This window comes from Micromys minutus (genome assembly GCF_963924665.1).
Source record: "Micromys minutus genome assembly, chromosome: 25".
In the NCBI taxonomy this organism is placed as follows: domain Eukaryota; kingdom Metazoa; phylum Chordata; class Mammalia; order Rodentia; family Muridae; genus Micromys; species Micromys minutus.
Genome location: NC_137960.1, coordinates 22,427,710 through 22,449,160, shown reverse-complemented (window position 1 = coordinate 22,449,160; position 21,451 = coordinate 22,427,710). Strand labels below are relative to the sequence as shown.

At 48.6% G+C, this 21,451-nt stretch overlaps 1 protein-coding gene across 1 annotated transcript in view; it reads right to left on the bottom strand.

Annotated features, from left to right (window-relative positions):
- TSPAN15 (tetraspanin 15) overlaps positions 1 to 21,234 on the bottom strand; it is a 41,243-nt gene extending 20,009 nt beyond the window's left edge. Inside the window, exon 1 of the mRNA XM_080937913.1 lies at positions 21,046 to 21,234. Within this exon, the coding sequence (XP_080794039.1) occupies positions 21,046 to 21,141 (96 nt within the window). The 5' untranslated portion in view covers positions 21,142 to 21,234. The remainder of the gene's footprint in view (positions 1 to 21,045) is intronic.
- Positions 21,235 to 21,451: the final 217 nt, after the last annotated feature.

Sequence of the window (21,451 nt, the reverse complement as noted above, 5' to 3'; positions counted from 1 at the left end):
CCCTGCTATGCTCCGGGTGAGCTTCCAGGCTTCACATGGGGCACAAGGAATAAAAATCAGATAGGGAGTGAATGTCTGTCCCAGGGATGGATTCAGGGAGTCTCTGGAACACAGGCTGCAGGGAAAAGGCATGTCTTTCTTTTTTTAAACCAATGTCTCTCAGAGTGAAGTCTTGTAGTAAAGGCTTGCTCCCACAGGTGGGGGTGCTAGGAGCTGATGGAGTCTTGAGGAGGCAGGGCCAAGTCATTAGTCTTCAGGGGGCCACACATGCCTATGAAGGAAACAATTGACCCCCAGCGCCTTCTTCTTCCTCTTCGTCTCTTCCCATGAGACAAGGTGCACGGGTTTTTCTCCACCGTGTGCTCTCTCTATGATGGGCTGCTTCATCATAGGCCTTAAAGCAACCGCACCATTAGATCATGGCCCAGAACTTCCAAAACAGTGAGCTCAAATGAACCTTTCTTCTTCCCAAGTTGATTAGCTCAGGTAACTTGTTACAGTAACGCAACACTGACGAATACTGCCTCTAAGTGCAATCTACTCTCCAGTCTTACAAATGGAGGCGACTTAACAGGACTGGTGGCTGTCACTGATGGAATACAGTGTGTCTTCCCAGGCTTCTGTCCTAGCCTCTCTTCCATACAGAATAGGAAGGAACAGTTAGAGGCAGGAGAGAGGAGCTAGCATTCAGGGTCAGTCTTAGCGATGGCATATCCTCATGCCAGTTCCTGTTACATACCTGTCAAATAGTAAAATAAAGCCTGCTGCCATAACAGCATCCTTTTTTTTTAATGCATACATGTTCTGTCTACATGTGTGTTTGGGTACCACTTATATGCCTGATGTCCAAGGAAGCCAGAAGAGGGAGTCAGGTCCCCCAAGAACTGGAGCTGTAGGTGGCTGTGACGTTACATGTAGGTGTTGGCCATCAAACATAGGTCTTCTGAAAAGCAGTCAGTGTCCTTAACTATCTATCACCACGGGCTCCTTGTTTTATTTTATCCTATTTTGAGGCGGGGTTTCATGTGGCCCAGGCTGGCCTGGTGCTAACTATGTGGCTGTGGAAGACCCTGAACTTCTGTTACCACTGTTACATCAAGATCAGGTGACGCTGCGATCTCAGCATCTTAATCAAATAATTGAAATAAAAGCAAAAAAAAAAAAAAAAAAAAAATACAGACAGCAACGTAGCAAGAAAACGTCGTTCAAAAGCCAAGTGATGGATCCGAGCAGCCATGCAGCCAAGCTACACAATGGGCCGCCTGAACCAAGCACCACTCAAAGGCCCTGGCTTTCTTTTAAGGCTTCCTTTGATGGGGTCCAAGAGAAGGAGCTTGGTTGCTAAGAGAAGCTGCCCAGGTGATTTCCTGTTTTGATTGACAGGCTTAGATTTTATATGCTTCTGCTCACCGCAAATGTCCCCACGGCACACAAGATTTTTGCCATATACACACCCAAATGTGTATGAGCATGAGACGGTCCATGGGGGACGCTCCCTAAAAGTTCATTAGGAGAACAGTTTGACTCACTGTGAATGCACTCAAAACCAGTTCAGGCCAGATCCACGCCCCGCCCCCACCCCCACAGTCCCTTACCTAGATACTTAAATAGAAACCCTTCTCCTAAGGACAGTTAATGGTGAGTTAGGGAGGGAGAGCCTCACTTCATGGTGTGAGCAGTTCTGTGCAGGCCAAGTTTGGGTAGCTGGGCTGGTCCCTATGTCAGCTTGCCTCCCTTTAAATCATCCTGCCTCTGCCTGACGACTCTGCCTGGCTTGTGTAAGTCCTATTTAAGAGCAGGACTCTCTTCCTCCCTCTGGCTTTTCTGAGATAGAGAAAAACTTCAGGGGGCATTTCGCACAGCCTTCCTGAGTTGGCCAAGGGGTAGGAGCTGTGGCCTTCACAAAACCGCCTGCTCAGGAGAGTAAACATCATCTTCTACCCTCCTGTTGGCAGAAAGATGGTTTCAAATACTCCCCACGCACACAGCACATTCCAGACATCGAGGGAGCAATGCTGGGAGGTTTGTAAAACCAGTTATTCAGTCCAGCCAGGGCAGAGTGGAATTTCTAATCAAGAGCCACCATGACCATACATCGAGGTGTAGCCCAGACAGGTGGGAGTCATGAGATCCCCCAACAGCATACTGACACAAGACGCAGCCATTTCTTTGTCCTTGGGGAGTCCAGGGAGGGTCCACTGGGGTATAAGCCTGGAAGGAGGCCCTGAGTTTGGCGACATACACCCAAGACGGGTAAATTTGTGAGATGGATGACTTAGCCTGAGATGCTTCTGGGGCTAAAGAAGGCCCTCCATGATAATCCCCTTCTGGACAGGAGAGTGGATCATGGTGAAAGTGAAAACCACCAAGATGGTTGTGGGAAGGAGGGGAGGGGCAAGAGTAAATCACCTTCCTCCCCACCCCACCCCCCGCCCTGCCTCCCTGGAAGCGTCCCCATGGTCCTTGGATAATGGTGGCTGCCAAGAACCTACTTCCTCTCAGCCTTGACAGCTCATTGCCAAGAGCCCAACAGAGCACAAGGCCATGATCCCTGTGGTGTTCCCTGTACATCTGGCCCTGAGGGATGAAAGTCCCCAACTTGGGCCACTGCGGGAGCACTCAGATGCAGGAGCAGGGCTGTACTGAGGGCAGGAGAGAGTGGAGAATTCTGGGATAGGAGCTTGGAGACCCTAGGGATGAGAGCCTTACAGGGTGGGGAGACCTGCCGACAGAGTCCGCTAGGCTCTACCTTCTTCCTTCTCACTCAGCCCATGACTGCTTTTTCCTACAGCCCAGGGCACCCAAGCTGTCAGAAACAACTAGTCAACCTGAGTTAGGGATGTAGCTCAGTTGGCAGAATGCCTGCCTAGCATGCCTGAGGCCCCGAGTTCAATCCCTAACCCTGCAACAATCCAAGTGTGGATCAGAAGTTCAAGGGTAGCCTAGTCTTATCTGAAAGAAAAAAAAAAAAACAAAACAAAAAACAACAACAACAACAACAACAACAAAAAAAAAAAAACCCAACCCAGTGTTATTTACTTACCTATTTGTAATGCTCAGCTCAGAACTTTCCTCTCCTGGGAATACTCCTTCGTTCACTGGGTAAAAGGGATCTCTCTGCTCTTCTCACAAAGGCAACAACAGAAAGCCATCACTGGTGGCAATATGAACTTACACTGCCCTCTCAGCAGTCCATAACGTGCATGGCCGGGTGGCAGGAGCCAGCACCACCTACCTACTGTGACCTCGACACAGCCTGCACATATATCACAAATGTACTAGCATGTCCCAAAAGTCAATGGATAGGAAGTTGAATGGCTTCTTTATATACCACATTGTTTTTTTAAAAATGATTGATTGATTGATTGATTATAAGTACATGATAGCTGTCTTCAGACACACCAGAAGAGGGCATCAGATTTCATTACAGATGGTTGTGAGCTACCATGTGGTTGCTGGGAATTGCACTCAGGACCTCTGGAAGAGCAGTCAATGCTCTTAAGCACTGAGCCATCTCTCCAGCCCCTATATACCATGTTAACCACAAATGCCACATGGAAGGTGGTTAGTTAAGTCAGCTCACAATGACCAACCACAATGCCCTTGAAGCAAAAGGACACTCCAACATTCTGGGCATCCAGCAGGTGCTCAATAAATGTTACTTCATCACTCAGGAATCACTGTCACACACATTATCTCAAAATCTAAATCCGATGTCAGAAAACAAACACCACACAGAAAAACAAACCACTTTGCTATGACAGTCACTTTGATCCAAGGTTCCCTTGGGGGGGGGGTAAAGAACCCCATGGACTTCAACAAAACACCCCAGCAAGTCTCAGGCATTTGAATACTTGATCCCCATTTGGTAGGTATTTGGGGAGGATTAGGAGATGTGGCCTTGCTGGATGAAGTTCCTCACTGGAGGAGGCAAGCTTTGGGGTTCAGAAGGCTATGGATTGGGATGTGAGTTCTCAGCTGCCGCTCCCGAATGCAGAACACCTCCTCCAGTCTGCCATGGCCTCTAACCCTCTGTAGCCATAGGCCCAGCATAAATTTTTCCCTTTATAAGTTGCTCTGGTGATGGTGTCTCTTCACAGCAACAGAAAAATAACTAAGATGCATCCTATGCCACATTCTACACGCATCAACCGCCACCGTGTGCCAGGCACTGGGACTGAGTAGTGGGATATTGCTTCCCTGACTCAATGAGCTCCTGAGTGGCCTTCCTCTGCACCCCCTTCTATTCTCAACATGACAGGCTAAGGAGCTTGCTTAAACATCACAGTGAGAGGAACCAACTAACTACTGTAGCCAGGGATGGTGACATTTGGGTAAAGAGAGGGCCCAAGCTACCTTGGAGGAACATTCAAGCAGGACCCTGGGCCTAAAAATTTGCAGCTGACCAAGAGTTGTGACTTGGGAGCTGTGGTGTTCTGAATAGGACTGACCCCGTAGACTCATGTGCTTGAATGCTTGGTCCATAGGCACTTTTATGGGGTGTGGTCTTGTTGGAGTGGGTGTGGCTTTGGAGTGGGTGTGGCCTTGGTGGAGGAAGTGTGTCATCCCTGTGGAGGTGGGTTTTGAGGTCTTCTATGCTCAAGCTATGTCAATGACAGTCTCCTTCATCTGCCTGTGAATCAAGATGTACAACTCTTGACTCTGCCAGCACCATGTCTGCCTGCATGCTGCCATGTTTCCCAGTTAAGTGTCTTCCTTTATAAGAGTTACTGTGGTCATGGTGTCTCTTCACAGCAATAAGACCCAAACTAAGACAGGAGTCAAGACAAAGAGGTGGCTGTTTGCTCTGGGTAGAGGGCAGAGGCCCTGAATGTGCATAAAAATGACCTGAAAGTCTGTGAGTTTCCAGATGCTCTGAGACACTTTGGTCAAAGGGACATCAGTTGTAGTACAGGGAATATGGGTTTTCTTTTTTTAATGTCTGAGAAACATTTTAGACACAACTGGAGTAGCTTTTTAAATTATTTTATACACATTGGGGTGTTCTGATTGCATGTATGTCTGTGTGAGGGTATCGAATCCTCTGGAACAGGAGTCAAAGACAGTTGTGAGCTGTAGTTTTAATGTAGACCTAAAAGTGGTGTGCTTAGACCCAAGGACATTTTTAAATACACCCTGGAAGTCAGTCACAGTGGTGCACATCTTTAATCCCAGCCCTTGGGAGACAGACAGATGCAGGAGGATTTCTGTGAATTTGAGGATTGCCTGGCCTACATTACAATTTTCAGGACAGTCACAATTATAGAAAGATACCCTATCTCAAAAAATAAACAACAACAATAACAAAATACATCCTGATACGTGGAGTGATTTGTTGGGCATGCACAGCTTTCTCTGTAACGGCCAAACTGCAAAGTTTTTGACTCTAGGTCAGAACTACAGCCTCCTTTCACCTTTCCTGTACTGGGTGCCTTTGATCCTCACACTCAGAAGGCAGTGGCAGGCAGATCTCTGTGAGTTCAAGGCCAGCCTGGTCTACAGAGCTAGTTCTAGGATAATCAAGGCTACAGAAAGCAATCCTGTTTTGAAAAAAATAAAAAATAAAAATAAAAAACAAAAGAAAGAAGGAAGGAAGGAGAGAGAGAGAGAGAGAGAAAAGGAAAGAAGGAAAGAGAGAAGGAAAGAAAGGCCTATTCCCCACATTCTCCAAGAAGTCTGTTGCAGGCCTTAGGGTTCATAATATACTAGGTAGCACTGGCAGGGACATGTCAGGGATGACAGCCAGGGACCGGAGGTGGGTGGCTTCTTCTGGTCCCAAATTAATGGCTAAACTGGAGACTTTACCAACTGCTAATTGGAGGGAGCTAAGAACAGGCTATAACGTAACGGGAACCTCCCTCTTACACACCGAGCTAGAAAACAAGATACTGGGGCTTTAGACAAGTCAGGGGAAGAGCTAAGTGGGAAAACAAAGGGTTGGGGATGGGGAACAAAGAGGAGATGGCCTGGCACCTTAAACCTTCCTCTTCAGCTTTGAGAAAATTAAAAACAAACACAAGGTAAGTGCGACAGACTCACACATGCATATCCTACTACTTGGGAGGCTGAAATGGGGCAGGAGGACTGTGCCACAGTGTAAACTCCTGCCTCAAAAGATAAAGACAGTTGTGAACACAGCCTGAGCCCTCCCACAGACAGAGCTGCTTTGAGCCTGACAGCAGAAGCCCTCATTACTCAGAGGCTCTGAGGCAATGGGAAAGCCAGGTCCCTCTCTGAGCTCTGTTCTCCTCTGCACTATAAAATAGGAATGCAGTGGTCACTCAGAGGCTCCCCTGAGATGGCCAACCTCCTTGGGAAACTGTGGCCCACTGTGACAGTTAAGAACCCTGGCTCTTTCTGACAATCAGACAAAGAAGGTGGTACAATGAGTCCCCAGAAGAGCCAGACAGTCACTGGGGATTTCCATGTGTCCCAAGCTCCAGCTGGCCCCCTACCGTGTGCACACTTGAGCTTGGACTGCCACGTGCTGCTTGGACTCATTAATTAGTTGTGTGTGTGTAGGTAGGTATTTATCTATCTCTGTGTGTTTATGTCTGTCTGTCTGTGTGTGTAGTTGTCTATGTCTGTGTGTGTGCGTGTATGTCTGTGTGTATGTGTTTATGTCTGTATATGTGTAAGTTTCTATGTCTATGGGCGTGTGTGTGTGTGTGTGTGTGTGTGTGTGTGTTTTGCTTCATTTAATCTTTGTTTTGAGACAGAGTCTTTCCGTAGTCCTGCCTGTCTTAAATTGATAAATCCTGCCTCCCCCTCCTAGGATCGCAGGCATGAACCACCTTGCTGGATAAGATTTTTCTTTAAAATGGTGACTTTTCCTCTGAACAGTCCCAGAGACCTAACCCAACCAGCACCTATAAAATCAAACACTCAAGGTACTTAACTATTTTCTTTAAAAGAAGGTTTGATGTGTATATACTTGAATGTATGTATGTACACTACACATATGATATACCCAGAAGAGGATGACAGATGTCCTGGAGCTGTAACCAGTGAGCCACCACGTGGATACTGGGAATTGAACCTGGGCCCTCTGGAAGAGCAGCAAGCACCCTTACCCACTGCGCCATCTCTCCAGCCTCTTAATGATTTTCTCTAACAAACACTGCACTTAACACAGAGATGAACCACAACACCGTGGTGTGTCCTCCCGAGATAAGCAGGCAAAGGCCATCTGGCCCAACCCCCTTATTTTGCAGATGGCAATCTGAGGCACAGCGATCACTCCCCACAATGTCACACAGTGAATTAGCCACTGGTCAGCAGCTGTGACCTAGTTCTCCCAACTCCCAGGCCAACTGTCTCTGCTGAAGGCTGTCCTTCCTCCCGAGGAATATGAGTTCTCACGCCCTGGCATATCCTCTCAAAAAAAAAAAAAAAAAAAAAAAAACCGAGAAACGAAAAAAAGAACCATTTTCAGGACAGTAAAACCGGTTCTGCTTCCTGCCTGATGGGACCCCCTGTCACTTGGGCTCTGCCCACTCCTTCCTTTCCCACACCCACACTGGACTGTGGTCAGTGTACTGCCCTGGTAGAGCTGCAGCCCCTGTCCACTACCCCCATTCCAGCACCCAAGTCCTTTCAGTCTAGTGTCCAGAGGATCCAAAACTCCCAGATACCAAAGAAATGTTTGATGACTGAGCCACCAAGCCAGGGCGACCTGCAGAACAAGAGTCTACCTGCAGCAGGCACTAGGTAGCCAGCCACCAAACTGTCCTCTCAGAGCGGACTCCTCAGAGAAACAGGGCGGGGACAAACATCTGCTCCCAGGGGCCTGCAAAGGCAAGCTTGTCTAGAAAGCGGCTGAGCTGGGGGCGGCAGGCGGAAGAGCTCTTCATTGTTAGCTCCAAGGAGACAATGGAGGAGGATGTGGGCCTGAGCAGACGCGGGTAGCACGGCACAGGGGGGTTTCCTGGCTGCAGAAGATAGAGCTTAGGGGGCTGAGGACAGAGCTCCATTGGCAAGCAAGAGGCACTGCTTTCAATCCCCAACACCGAACAAATAAATGGGCATAGGGATAACACACTTTTGATCTCAATACAGAAGCAGGAGGATCAAATCAAGGTCATCCTCAACTACATAGCAAATTTCAGGGTAGCCTTGGTGTAATAGTTTGAATACTTATAGCCCCCATAAATTTCTGAATGCTTGGCCACAGGGAGTGGCACTATTGGGAGGTGTGGCCTTTGAAGTGGGTGTGGCCTTGTTGAAGTGGGTGTAGCCACAGAGGGAGCTGTGTCACTGTAGGGGCGGGCTTTGAGATTTCCTATGCTCAAGTATGGCCCACAGGCTTCAGCTGATCAAGATGTAGAACTCGAGACTTCTTCTCCAACACCTGGACACTGCCATTCTTCCCACCATGATGATAATAAACCTCTGAAATTGTTTTCTTTCTCTTTTTTTATTGGCTATTCTCTGTAAATGTTATCTCCTTTCCCCCACTCTCATTCCCCCTCGTGCTCCCCTTACCTCCATGAAGGTGCTCCCACTCCCACCTAGCACCTTGGGGTTTCCCTACACTGGGAAAATGAGGTTTCACTGGAACAAAAGCCCATTGATGCCATCCTCTGCTGCATATTCAACTGGAGCCACGGGTCTCTCCATGTGTGCTCATTGGTTGGTGTTTTAGTCCCTGAGATCTGTGGAGGGTTTGGTTGGTTGATAATGTTGTTCTTCCCATGGGGTTGCAAATCCTTTCAGCTCCTTCAGTCCTTTCTCTAGCTCCTTCATTGGGGTCCCCGTGTTCAGTATGATGGTTAGCTGCAAGCATCCTCATCTGTATCAGTATGGCTTGGCAGAGCCTCTGAGGAGGCATCCATATCAGACTCCTGCCAGCAAGCATGTCTTGGCATCAGCAATAGTGCGTGGGTTTAGTGGCTGCATATGGGATGGTGCCCCAGGTGAGGCAGTCTCTGGATGATCTTTTCTTCAATCCCTGCTCCTTTATTTGTCTCCTTATTTCCTCCCGTGGATGTTTTGTTTTTTTCTTTTAAGGACTGAGGCATCCACATTCTGACTTTCCTTCTTTTTGAGCTTCATAATTGCTGTGAATTGTTTCATGGGTATTCTGAGCTTTCTGGGCTAGTATCTGCTTATCAGTGAGTGTATACCATGAATGTTCTTTTGTGACTCACTCAGGATGATAGCTTCTAGTCCCATCCATTTGCCTTGGAATTTCATGAAGTCATTGTTTTTAATAGCTGAGTAGTACTCTATTGAGTAAATGTACCACATTTTCTGTATCCATTCCTTTGTTGAAGGACATCTGGGTTGTTTCCGGCTTCTGACTATTATAAATAAGGCTGCTATGAACATGGTGGAGCTTGTTTCCTTGTTATATGTTGGAGTCTTTTTTGGGTATATTCCCAGGAGTGGAATAGCTGGATCTTCAGGTAGTACTATGTCCAATTTTCTGAGGAATCGCCAGACTGATTTCCAGAGTGGTTGTACCAGCTTACAACCCCACCAACAGTGGAGGAGTGTTTCTCTTTCTGCTCATCCTCGGCAGCAGCTGCTATCTGAGTTTTTTATCTTAGTCAATCTGACTGATGTGAGGTGGAATCTCAGGGTTGTTTTGATTTGCATTTCCCTGATGACTAGGAATGTTGAGCATTTCTTTAGGTGCTTCTCAGCCATTTGGTATTATTCCTCAGTTGAGAAAAAAATATGGAATGCTTCACAAATTTCTGTGTCATCCTTATGCAGGGGCCATGTTAATATTCACTGTAACCTTCCAATTTTAGTATATGTGCTGCCAAATCAAGCATGGACCTCTACAATTGTAAGCCAGCCCCCAATTAAATGTTTGTCTTTATAAGAATTGCCTTGGTCATGGTGTCTCTCCACAGCAAAAAAAAAAAAAAAACCCTAAGATATGAGACCCTGTTTAAAAGAAAATTTTTTATACATATCCCCCAGGGATGTTAAAAAGTCAGGAGATGTGACTGTGATAAATGACCTTCCAGACATCAGGGCTCTGAGGAGCCAACTGCCAGGGCCTCCACTGGCCCCGCTTGAGTCACCGAGCCTACAGCTGTCTCAGCAGCGCTCAGCCAGCCTCCTCAGTCCTGCAGCAGCTCACCACGAGACCAGGCCAACAGCAGTGGCTCCCGGCCAAAGGTCGAGTCAGAGCCAAGTAGAAAAGTGAGCTAGAAACAGGAGCTAGGCTGGTATCAGAATCATCTGTAATCCCAACTCTAGGAAGGCAGAAACAGGAGGATTCCCAAAATGTAAAGGCTAGCCTGGACTTCAGTGGAAAATGCTGTTTCAGAAACACCAAGAGGAAAAAAAAAATCACCTGGAGAAGCTGACCCCACGCCCTAGAATTTGTAAATGCAAATGTGGCCTTAACAGGAAGTGACAGGGTCTAGCCCAGGTGCACCCCAGATCCACCCAGTCAGCAGCTCTCACGATGGGCGTGGCTGTGTGGATCTGGGAAACCTCTAAAGGCTGGAGCCTCCTGGCAAGAAGAAGGTAAGTCTTCTGACCTTGGTAAGTGACCCAGTCTCAGAAGAGAGCACCCCGGTCCACTGCTGACTGCACTGACCTGGGCACCCGCCACACTGTTCCTGTGCCTGCATAGGACCCTGGCACAGTACAAGGGCACACACCAGAGTCAGATGTCACTGACTTCAGCCATGACTGAGGGTCCCATGCTGTCCCTGGTAGAGCTGGAGAGTCTGGAGCACCAACTCTCTGCTGATTGCTGGGAAGCAGCAAAGAGAGGTCACATGACCATCCTGAGACACACTCAGTGCCCAACCTGGAACATACAGCTGTCCTGGGCAGGAAGCGGAAAGGCTCTAACACGGAAAAACAGACTCGCTCTGCCAACACTGTTTTCCTCTACTGGCAAAGCAAATATTGATTTCTCTTGTAGGTCAAGATACACGTATGTCTCTAGGTGAGAAAGTCCCTTCTGGAACAATGGGAAACACACAATAGGCACTGTTTTCTCCATGAAAGAGAGACAAGGTGGCGGCAAACAAGTCAAGTCACTTTTCCTCTAGGGCCTCAGTGTTTCTATCTGTAAAACGGGACACCATCCCCATCCTACCCAGATCACTGGGTTGTTCCAAGAACTCAGAAAGGTGAAGGAAAACTAAGGGGGCTACAGTTGTGGTATCTAGTGAAACCCTGCAAGGTTTATCCATCTACACCAACTGAGAGGCAATAATCACTCCTGTCAACAGAGGAGGAAATTAAAATACAGAGGCTAACAAGATGGCTCAGAGGCGAAAGACCCTCACCAGTCTGACGGCCTGAGTTCCGTCCCCAGAACCCAGGTAAAGGTAGGAAAAAAGAACTGGAGTCACAAAGCAGTCCTCTAACCTCTACAAGAGCATACTGGCAATGCACCCCCACACACAACACACACACACACACACACACACACACACACACACACACAAATTATACGTTTAAAGCCCAATCTGCATAGTGAGTTCTAGAACAGCCATGGCTAAACAGACAGACCATATCGAGAGAGAGAGAGAGAGAGAGAGAGAGAGAGAGAGAGAGAGAGAGAGAGAGAGGGGTAGATAGATAGATAGATAGATAGACAGACAGACAGACAGACAGACAGATAGATAGGGAAAAGAAAGTCTGGTTACACAACTAAATAGACCCCTTTTTCTAGTAACAGAGCTGAGCTCCCCTGCCTCCCTATGCATCCTGGCCTATGCTATGTGGCCTCTTGTCTGTTGAAAGGGGGTGATTATTGCCTTTCACAGAGGTGAGGCATGGATGGGCAATGTCTTCTCACGTGCTAGCCCTCCCAAGTTCACACCGGACCTCTCTCCAGGCGCCCCCACCCCCACAAGCCCTTCAGTCCTCAGGACTCCCACAGTAGCTCGGCTCAAGGAATCCAGCTCATACTGGCTGTTGCCACCTGACTACAAATTCCATCATCTCTGCAGGTGATCCCTAGGAACCACACCGAGAGATGACATCTTAGATTACTGTGTCAAGCCGGCCTTGGCCCAGAGGTCTAGCTCAGAACTGTACATATACAGTTCTAACAGCCTGACACTCCTGGTCCGTGTAGATCCGATCCCCCTGGGCCCCCAGAAATGCATTGGCCATTTCTCTGGGTTCTGGGATGGCTCTGAGAGCCTGGTGGAGCACCCCTCACACAGCTTGACTTTTACACCCACTGTGTGGCCTGCAGTGTCGGCTGGTACATCCCAAAGCCCAGGGATATGAGATAATTAACAGTGATGGTCAACTTGACAGGGGCTAGAATCATTTAGAAGATAGACTTCTGGGCACATCTGTGAAGAAGTTTCTAGAATGAGTTAACTGAGGTGGGAAAGCTCCCGGACGTGGGCGGCAAGGTCCCACATGCTAAGTCCAAGACTGTGTGACCTGGAGAGGCAGCCGTCATCACCCCTCTGATTCCTGACTGCCACTGTGATGTCACCCTCTGCCACAATGTACAACACCTTCCAACTGTGAGCAAAAATAAACCTTTGCTTCTGTGAATTGCTTTCGTTGGACTGTTCATCACAGCAAGAAGGCAAGCAAGCCATACAGGCAGGACGGCCCCGTACCCTGTAACCCCCACGGGTTCAACCTTTCAGCTAGAGGCCACAGCCACACCTCCTGTTCTAGAAGACAGGGCCTCTTGGAAAGTGATCTCCTCCAACATGACCGGTTCCAGAGCTCACCTTATGTCCCGGCTCTCTTTGCGTGCAAGGAGAAGGGACTGAACATTCCTGAGGTTCTTAAAGACTTAATTTTACAGGAGCTTCTCAAAGCTTTTGAGGAATGTCCCCAGATGAGGGTTCTGGAAAAGGTGGTCTTTCCCCCAGTTCACACAGAACAGATGACAATGACCTAGGTCTCCCTGAATGTCCCTACCAGCAGTTCTGACAATGAAACCTCCCTTCTCAGCGACTCTGACCCTGACCCTAAACTCCATATACAATCCAATCCCCTCTCCCTCTCCACCCACATCTGGCCTTTTCTAGGCCCATCTGCTCCAGCCTTGGCCCTGTCTTGCCTGCCTTAGGGCTTTCTTACTTAGTGCCCTGCCTGCCTGCTCACCTGAGGTGTTCTCTACAGTACGTTCCTTGTTGATTGCAAATTCAGTTGAAAAACCAGCTCCTGGCTTTACTTGACCTGAAGTAGGAACTCCTAGCCTTTCCCACTGACTCCCGGCTTCCCACCATAGCAAGTATGTCTGTCCCTCTAAAGGGTTTATCCAAAAGTCTTTCTTCTTCATGGCTGTGTCCTGAATTATCAGTATCTGGCATATAAGAGGTGACAAATCATTTCTACCAGCCCGAGAAAGAACAGCTGGTCTAGCCTAGAGCCCAAGGTGCCAACCCAAACCAACTCAGGTCCAGAGTCCTCTCTGGGAAAGCCATTCCCTATGTCCCATGATCTAGTTCACCCAGAAGGCATCTTTGCTGCAGGTGGAGCAAGCTGGCACAGGAATTCCAAGATCAGTCTCTTATCTAGTTTCCCATGAGCCTCATCCCTGGCTGTCCCCAAGAGTCACCTAGAGATAAGAGAGGCAGAAGGAGGACAAGTAGCCCTGCCTGTTTCTTCAGAACCAAAGTCATGGGTGCTGGGTCGGGTTGTACAGGTTGAGGTAGCCACTCCTTGGCAGGAGGGAAAGGGGTCTTGTGCAGAATTCTAGAACCTACTGGTGTCTCTTTATACAACAAGGACCCTAGAGGGCTGCATTCTGCCTCACCCTGATTCAGGCTAAGGGAGGCCCAGACCCCAGCTGTGGACCATTCTCCATAGCCCATGAAGTACAGCAGGCTTTTCCATGGTGAAGCTGGGGTTCACCATCTCCTCTTTAAGGCCTGGAATGTGAAACTGGCCCTGCCCAAAGAACCAAGGAGGAAAAAAAAATCCAGAAGTAAAAACCTCTGCATCTGTACAAGACGTCCAGACAGATGCCAATCAATACCGGACAGAGGTCCCTTCCTGGATAGGATCAAAGGTAAATTACTGTCTCAGTCATGTTTTCCTAAATTGCTTGATTTAGTATAATTTTCTCAAGAAAAAAAAAACAGGGCTGTTTTCAAAAAGAAAAATCTGCAAGAGTCTGGTGTGGAAGCACACACCTGTGATCATTGTACTCTCGGGGCTGAGGAAAGAATATCACCAGGAATTCCAGGTCAGCCTGGGCCTCATAGTGACTTCCAGGCTAGCCTGGGCTAGATATTCTGTCTCAGCAAGCAATGAAAACCTGTCAGAAGCCACTTTGCTTTCCCTCAGCTATCACCTACTAGGACCAAGGGGGAGGAGGAGGGCTCCTCCCAGAGAGGTCACCTCCCACTCTAACCCTGGAGGTGTGAGCCACAGGAGTGGGGAGGGCTTGAAGGTTATGGGGAGACACCTATTTCTTGGTCTGGGGGAGCATTCTAAGGCAGCTTCTCACTTTGCTCCAGACTCTGGTTTCGTCTGGACCCCCAGAGGGTCTTTAGGGACCCGTCTCATCCCCCCAGGGTGGCCGTGGCAAGCCTGGCAGGGAGAGGAGGAGAGGGCATACTGGGCAGTGCCTGTGTAAATAAGGAGTGGAGTGTTTGCAGTGCCAGGCCCGGCTCCCAGCTCGGTTTACTTATCAGTCCACTTACTCTCAGCAAGTCTGGACGCACTCAGCTCTTAACATCCATTTCATGTAAAATCTGCAGAGATGCTGCCCAGTTCAGAGTCCACACTCTAACAGCGAAATACAAAGGCTGGTGGCAGAATGCTTACTGAGCAAGCACAAGGCCTTTCCTGGATTTGATCATCAGCACCACATTAAAAAAAAAAAAAAAAAAAAAAAAAAAAGGGGGACACGGTAGTGCATACTTGCAATAAATAGGAGTGCTTGGGAAGTGCAAGCTGGAGAATCCGAAGTTCAAGGCCATCCTCACAATAGGAGTTTGAGACATGGACTATATGAAACCTCAAAAAAAAAAAAAAAAAAAAAAAAAAAAAGAAATAAATAAATAGAAGGATGAAGAGATGGCTCAGTGGTTAAGAGTATTTGCTGCTCCCAAGTCCAGTTCCCAGGAGCCACACTGGGCAGTTCACAACTGTCTGTAACTCCAGTTCTAATAGATCTGACACCCTCTCTGGCCTCCTCGGACAAATGCCCACACACAGTGCACATAAACTCTTGCAGGCACACTCGTGTGCACACACACACACACATCCAAAAGGAGACCCAACGGGCTTGGCTTTCTAGACAGTGAGTGTTGAGTTCAGCTTAACTCACTCGAAGTTATGCCTCAAGATCTGGCCAACAACAGTGTATCACCCACAGCGGCCAGGCTCAGCTCTGCCCTGGGTCCAACCCTAGCCTTGTGGGTGCAGATGAAGCACCATCACCCTAGTGCCCAAGGCTATCCCCCTCCTTTGTATGCTCAGCCCTAAACTGGTATTTAGAGTGAGCCACACCCCGACCTCCAGGAGCCCAAAGCCTAGCAAGAAAAAGCAGTGTGTAAACAGATCTCCAGGATGTCCTGGGCAAGGCTAAAATTAGAGATATGACCCCTACTGTCTCGGGGCACACGTGTTATAATAATTCTCCCTGTCTATGGGAAGAGGAGGCTCTAGGTGCCTCTGGATGAGACTCTCGGTGACAACTTGGAGACACAGTAGGAGGGGCAGGAGGAACTCTGGGCTGAGATGAAACCTAGGGGCTCAGTTCAGCCCCGTGGGGTAATCCTGAGCACATCACTCAAGAAGCACCCACTTGAAGTTACGCCTCAAGTTGTGGGCGGCAGGGGTGGAGAGGGACATCGGTATAGGTGGTTCAGATCGGAAACAATCATAGGATTTCTCAGCTGGGGTCAGAAAAATAAAACATTGGCAGAGCCTAGACTGAAGTCTCTTAAGATTACCACACAGAAAGAGGCAGCCCACTGAGCCATCTTTCTGAGTGCCCCCCCTTCTACTTTTAATTTGTATATCATTGTGTGCATTTCTGTCAACAATGGTTTGAAGCAGGTGGGAAGGAAAGGGTTTATTCAGCTCACATTTATAGATCATAGTCCATCGATGGAGGAAGTCAGGACAGGAACTCAAACAGAGCAGGAACCTGGAGGCAGGGGCTGACACAGAGGCCATGGAGGGATGTTACTTATTGGCTTGCTTCTCCTGGCTTGCTCAGCCTGATTTCTTGTAAAACCTAGGACCACCAGCCCAGGGATGGCACCACCCACTCTGTGCTGGGCCTCCAACCCCCCATTGATCAGTAATTGAGAAAATGCCTTACAGCTGGATCTCATGAAGGCAATTTCTCAACTGAGGTTTCCTTTCTGATGACTCTAGGTTTTGTCAAGTTGACACAAAACCAGCCGGTACAGTTCCCTCTTATACTCAATGTCCATAGAAGAAACAGTAAAGAGGCTCTTGCTGTACCCATACAGAATGGACTTTCTTTTTTAAAGCATTTAATTAGGTTAAATGAGCAGAAAGTAAAGGAATAGCCAAGCAATAACCAGCACAACGTGAGACCCATCCCATGGGCAAGCACCAATCCCTGACACTTAGTGAGACTCTGGTATGCTTATAGGAGCCCAGCATAACTGTCCTCTGAGAGGCTCCGCCCAGCAGCTGACTGAAACAGATAAATATATCCACAGCCAAACAATGGATGGAGGTCCTGGGACCTGAAGAGTTGGGGGAAGGACTGAAAGCCCTGAAGGGAATAGGAACCCCACAGGAAGAGCAACAGTGTGACCTGGTTCCCTGGGAGCCACTAACAAGGGAGCATATGGGCTGGACCGAGCACATATATTGTAGAGGGCTGCCTTGTCTGGCCTCTGTGGGAGAGGATGCACCTAATCCTGCAGAGTCAATGGTGATTGTTAAGGGGGAAAAACATTTTATAAGCTAGGCATGGTGATATATGCCTACACTCCAAGGGTTTTGGAAGTGTATCAGGGAGATTATGTATTCATGGTCATGGGGTTGGAGAAATGGTTCAGTGGTTAAGAGCACTCACTGACTGCTCTTCCAGAGGATCCGGGTTCAATCCCCAGAACTTGCATGGGAGCTCACAACTGTACAGAACTCCAGATCTAGGGGACCTGACACTCTCTTCGGGTCTCCATAGGCAGCAGACACATATGGCAGGAGCCTGGGTGACCCTAAAGCAGCTGTGCACCCAGCACAGGTTATGACTCCCTTATGACTCTGTAGATAAAGCCCCCTCCCCTAGCTCTTCCCCATCTATATACTCTACACACACGCACGCACCACCCCTGGTCAAGCAGGGGATGGGAAGAGTGGCCAGAGTCTCTATAAAGGTCCATCAGGGAGGGCTGTGCCCTGTGGGGAGACACAGAGTGTTGATATAAAAATAATTATTGGGGTTTATCCCTCTGGGATTGGGATCAAATCCAGGGGCTGCTCATGCTAGTCAAACAAGTGTTCCTGCCCTCTCAGCCCAGATGTAGCCCCTTCTTTTCCCTTATCTATTATGCTCTAAATGCAAAAGCTTTTTGGCTTCAATAGCACACGGACAAAATCGGAACAATGTGGGGAGGCTTAGAAAGATACTGCCATCGCTCCATGTAAACAACATGCAAACTTAGGAAGCACTCACATTGTCCTTAAAAGTTTCCACGCAGTAAAGACAAAGACTCGCAATGGGAAGAGATGACGCTCGCATGGGGGGAAACGTTTGCAAACACTCGTGGGACAAGGGCTTGACACCCAGAATGTGTTTGGGACTCCACCAGCTCAACAGTGGAAAAGTAGTTCTGGTTTTATACGAAGGTTCTCATCTCTAAAGACATTTCTCAGACAAATAGTCCAGGAGGGCCAGCAAGATGGCTCAGCAGGTGAAAACGATTGCTACTTACTCCTGATGATCTGAGTTCGATCCCCAGAGCCCAGAGTGGAAGAGAGAATTATCTGTTCCAGAAGTGCCTTCTGACCTCTGTGTGTGTGTGTGTGTGTGTGTGTGTGTGTGTGTGTGTGTGTGTAATCCACATAGGAAGATAAATAAATGAATAGTTGACACTATTTTGAAAAAGCACTTAATACTACTTTCATGCAGGCAAAACACTTAACACACAAAATATAAATTCTATTAAAAAACAAAACAAGGTTCATGGTGGTAAAATATCTGTCTGGTCTGTCTATCTATCTCTTGAGAAGATTTCCCTCTGTAGCCCAGATTGGTGTCAAACTCATACTGAGAGCAAGCCTCCTGCTTCGGCCTCCCGAGTGCTGGGACTGAAGGTGTACGCCACCTCCACCACCCTGCAAGCACTCACACATTTTTTGTTGGTAAAGCGAGTAACCCTTGCCCTGACCTGTCCTCTTGTCAGGGGTGAGGCAAGAGATGGTATCCAGATAATGGGTTTTTCTGTAAATGGTTTTCAATTAGCAGTAAACTCAATCCAGACAAATTACTTAACCGGCAGTACCTGGAGCCATCCCAGCAGCCTTGCCCACAGCTGACTTCTTGGCCTGGGTGGGGTGATTTTTTTTTTTTTTAAGCAGAAATACTGCCAGGGATGGCAGTACACAGCAGGCTCAGTTGTCTAAAGAGGAAAGGTTCCAAGTTCTGCGCCCTGCTCAGCCAGCAAGAGCCAACGTGGGCATCTACGGGGGAGTGTGGGTGGAGAGGGTTCTGCAGAGAGCCGTGATTTGGGCCTTACAGGCTCTTTTGATTTCTCGTAACTGTGTTTGATGAGGTTTCCGGGTGTTTTTTCTGTACCTCACCGGACCCAGCCAGCGTTTACCTTCACTCGGCTCTTCCCTCATTCTCTCTCACCACTAAAAAGGGGTGCCATGGGGAATGCAAGGCATGACACATTTCCATTTTACAGGTGGAAAGGGAAGAGGCATGAAGAGTCAGTGGTTACACGCTGAAGGCGAGGAGGGAGAGGGAATGGGACCCCCCACACACACCTTTCCACCCTTGTCCTTAACCTTCCCTTTTGTCTCGGACTTATGGGTAGGACAGAACTAAGAAGAAGCACTGTGATCTCCCAGGCCCGTCCAGCGCAGGCAGTTTTCAGCCGTGGCTCACACTACAGTTGTGTGAGGAGCTGAGGTACAGGATAATAAACACCTGTTCCAAGGCACAGGGATCTGTGCTGCTAGAAACCTCCCAGCCAATTCTGATGCAACTTTAAGTGAGAGCCTCTGAGTTCCAGCTCAAATTGTCTACCCGAACCTTCAGACTCATAACCTGCAACTCATAATCCATGTCTCTGCCCCACCCTCCACCCTTGGTTGCCTAGCACCATGGCTTATCTTTCTTTCAGAGAACTGGGCTGGAAGCTAGCCAAAGACTAGAACCAACAGTTCTGAGACCCAAAACAGAGATATCATTTGCCTACAATATGCCAGTGAGTCTGGGACACAGCAGGACTAGAATCAAGATCTACTGACTACCATGGGTCACCTCATAAAGGGGTCCCATTCAAAGATAGTCTTGATTGGCCAGCCAAGCAGCTCCTGCCCACAGAAGAAATACAGGAAGGAGCTGAGGAAGAGAAGAAAGACAGAGAGAAAGTGGAGGGAGGGAGGGGGGAGGAAGAGAAGGAGGTGGGGAGGAAAAAAAACATAGGGGGTGGGTCTTAATTTTCAGGGGACCCTTTGGGATCTCTGGGCAAGCCTATCTATATACACACTCTTCTGGAGAGGTGAATATAGAGCCAACCTATGGAAAGACTGAAGTCCAGTTATTCTAAAATGCCCTGATAAGCCAGGGGTAGTGGCACACCCCTGTAATTCCAGTACCCAGTGTGTGGGAGGTAGAAACAGGAGGATCATTCACAGCTACACAGTGAGTTTGGGACTAGCCTAGATGACATGGAACCTTGTCTAAAAGGGGTAGGGGGAATGTCTCTTGGGACCTTCTAGCTTATACCATTCATGGGCAAAGATTCCTTGCCCATGATAACGTTAATAGTGCCAAACATGGTGTCTTACAACTGTAATTCCAATACTTGGAAGGCTAAGGCAAGAGGATTACTATGAGTTCAAGATTAGCCTGGGGTATATATAGTGAGTTTTAGGACAGCAAGGAATGAATAAGATGCTGTCTCAAAACGAACAAACACCCCACCTAGAGTAAGCTACAGTAAGACCCTGTCACAATAACAACAACAACAATAGGTGTGGTGCCACATGTCTTTAATGCCAGCACTTGGGTGACAGTCAGGTACATAGAGTCCCCATCTCTAAAAAAAAAAAGTAATAACAATAAATAGTAAAAATTATTATTTATTCCTATTGTTTTTATTATTATAATAATTATTACTATCCCCCCCCCCTTTTTTTAAAGCTCTCTGTGGTCTCATCTTAGCCTGCGTCATTTTATTTCCACAACCATCCAAATGTTTAATAATGACTGTCTTAAATTACAGATGAGAATACTAAGATCAGAGCAATGAAGGAACTTTCCCAGATCACTCAGCTAGGAAGTGGCGGGCAGTATTCAAAGCCTGGCTGTGCACAACCAGTGCAATTCTGATCCTCCGTGAGCAATGCCAGAACTCGTGGAAATAGCACCACCACCCACGAACCTCCAGGTTGTCTAGTGGAATGCCCCGCTCCAACAAGAAGGCATGCACATTTCTTTCTTTCATCAAGGAGGAAAGCAACACACCCAAGAGAAACATCTTGGACATGCAAGCAGCAACAGGGACCAGACTTGGAATCCAGGTAGCCAGCTACAAGCACAAAAGCTGACTGTCACCTCTGGCCAGGCTGATTGGGAGTCACTCCCTGAAGGCGTGATGGGCGCAGCCAAGATCGTACCCACACCCTACAGAGAAGCCAGAGCCACCCCATCAGGTAGGAGCTCGGCAGCACAGGTGAACAAAGTGGCATCCTGTGGGCAACTGGCTCTAACGCTGAGGACTGGGCTGCTGAAACCGCCACGATATCTCGGTTCCTAGGGAAGAGGTGCGAGAGGCCGTCGTGCTCTCCCAGCGGCCTCGCTGAGTAGCTGAAGCTGGACCCAAGCCTGGGTCGAGTGTAGGGGGCCATCGAAGGAGTGTGGGCCGTCCCATACCCCACCCAGACCCCGGCTCCACCGGCTCCATCACTCACCCAGAACACGGTGGAGTAGACGATGAGAGAGAACTTGAGCCAAAGATAGGAGACGCGCGCGCAGTAGCGCACCTGCTCCGAGTCCCCGCGGGGCATCTTGGCTCCAGCGCGGGGCTGTGGGATTGCCTTGACCGGGCCACCGCTCCAGGCCCCACCTGCGGCTGTCCCGCGGCCTGGCCCGCCACCCGCGCTCTCTCCCAGGACTGACACAGGCGCGCCGCAATCACCGCTCGGGCCAGAGAGCGGACAATGCCGGCGGCCAATGGACACGAGGGGGCGTGTCGGAGGCGTGTCGAGCTGACGGGGCGTGGTTTCTACTCCAGGGGCGGGGCTTCGGCTTTAGACATTCAGCAGACCGGGCGAGCTGAGGGGGCGAGAAGGAGCGCTCCTGGGCATAGATGTCCAT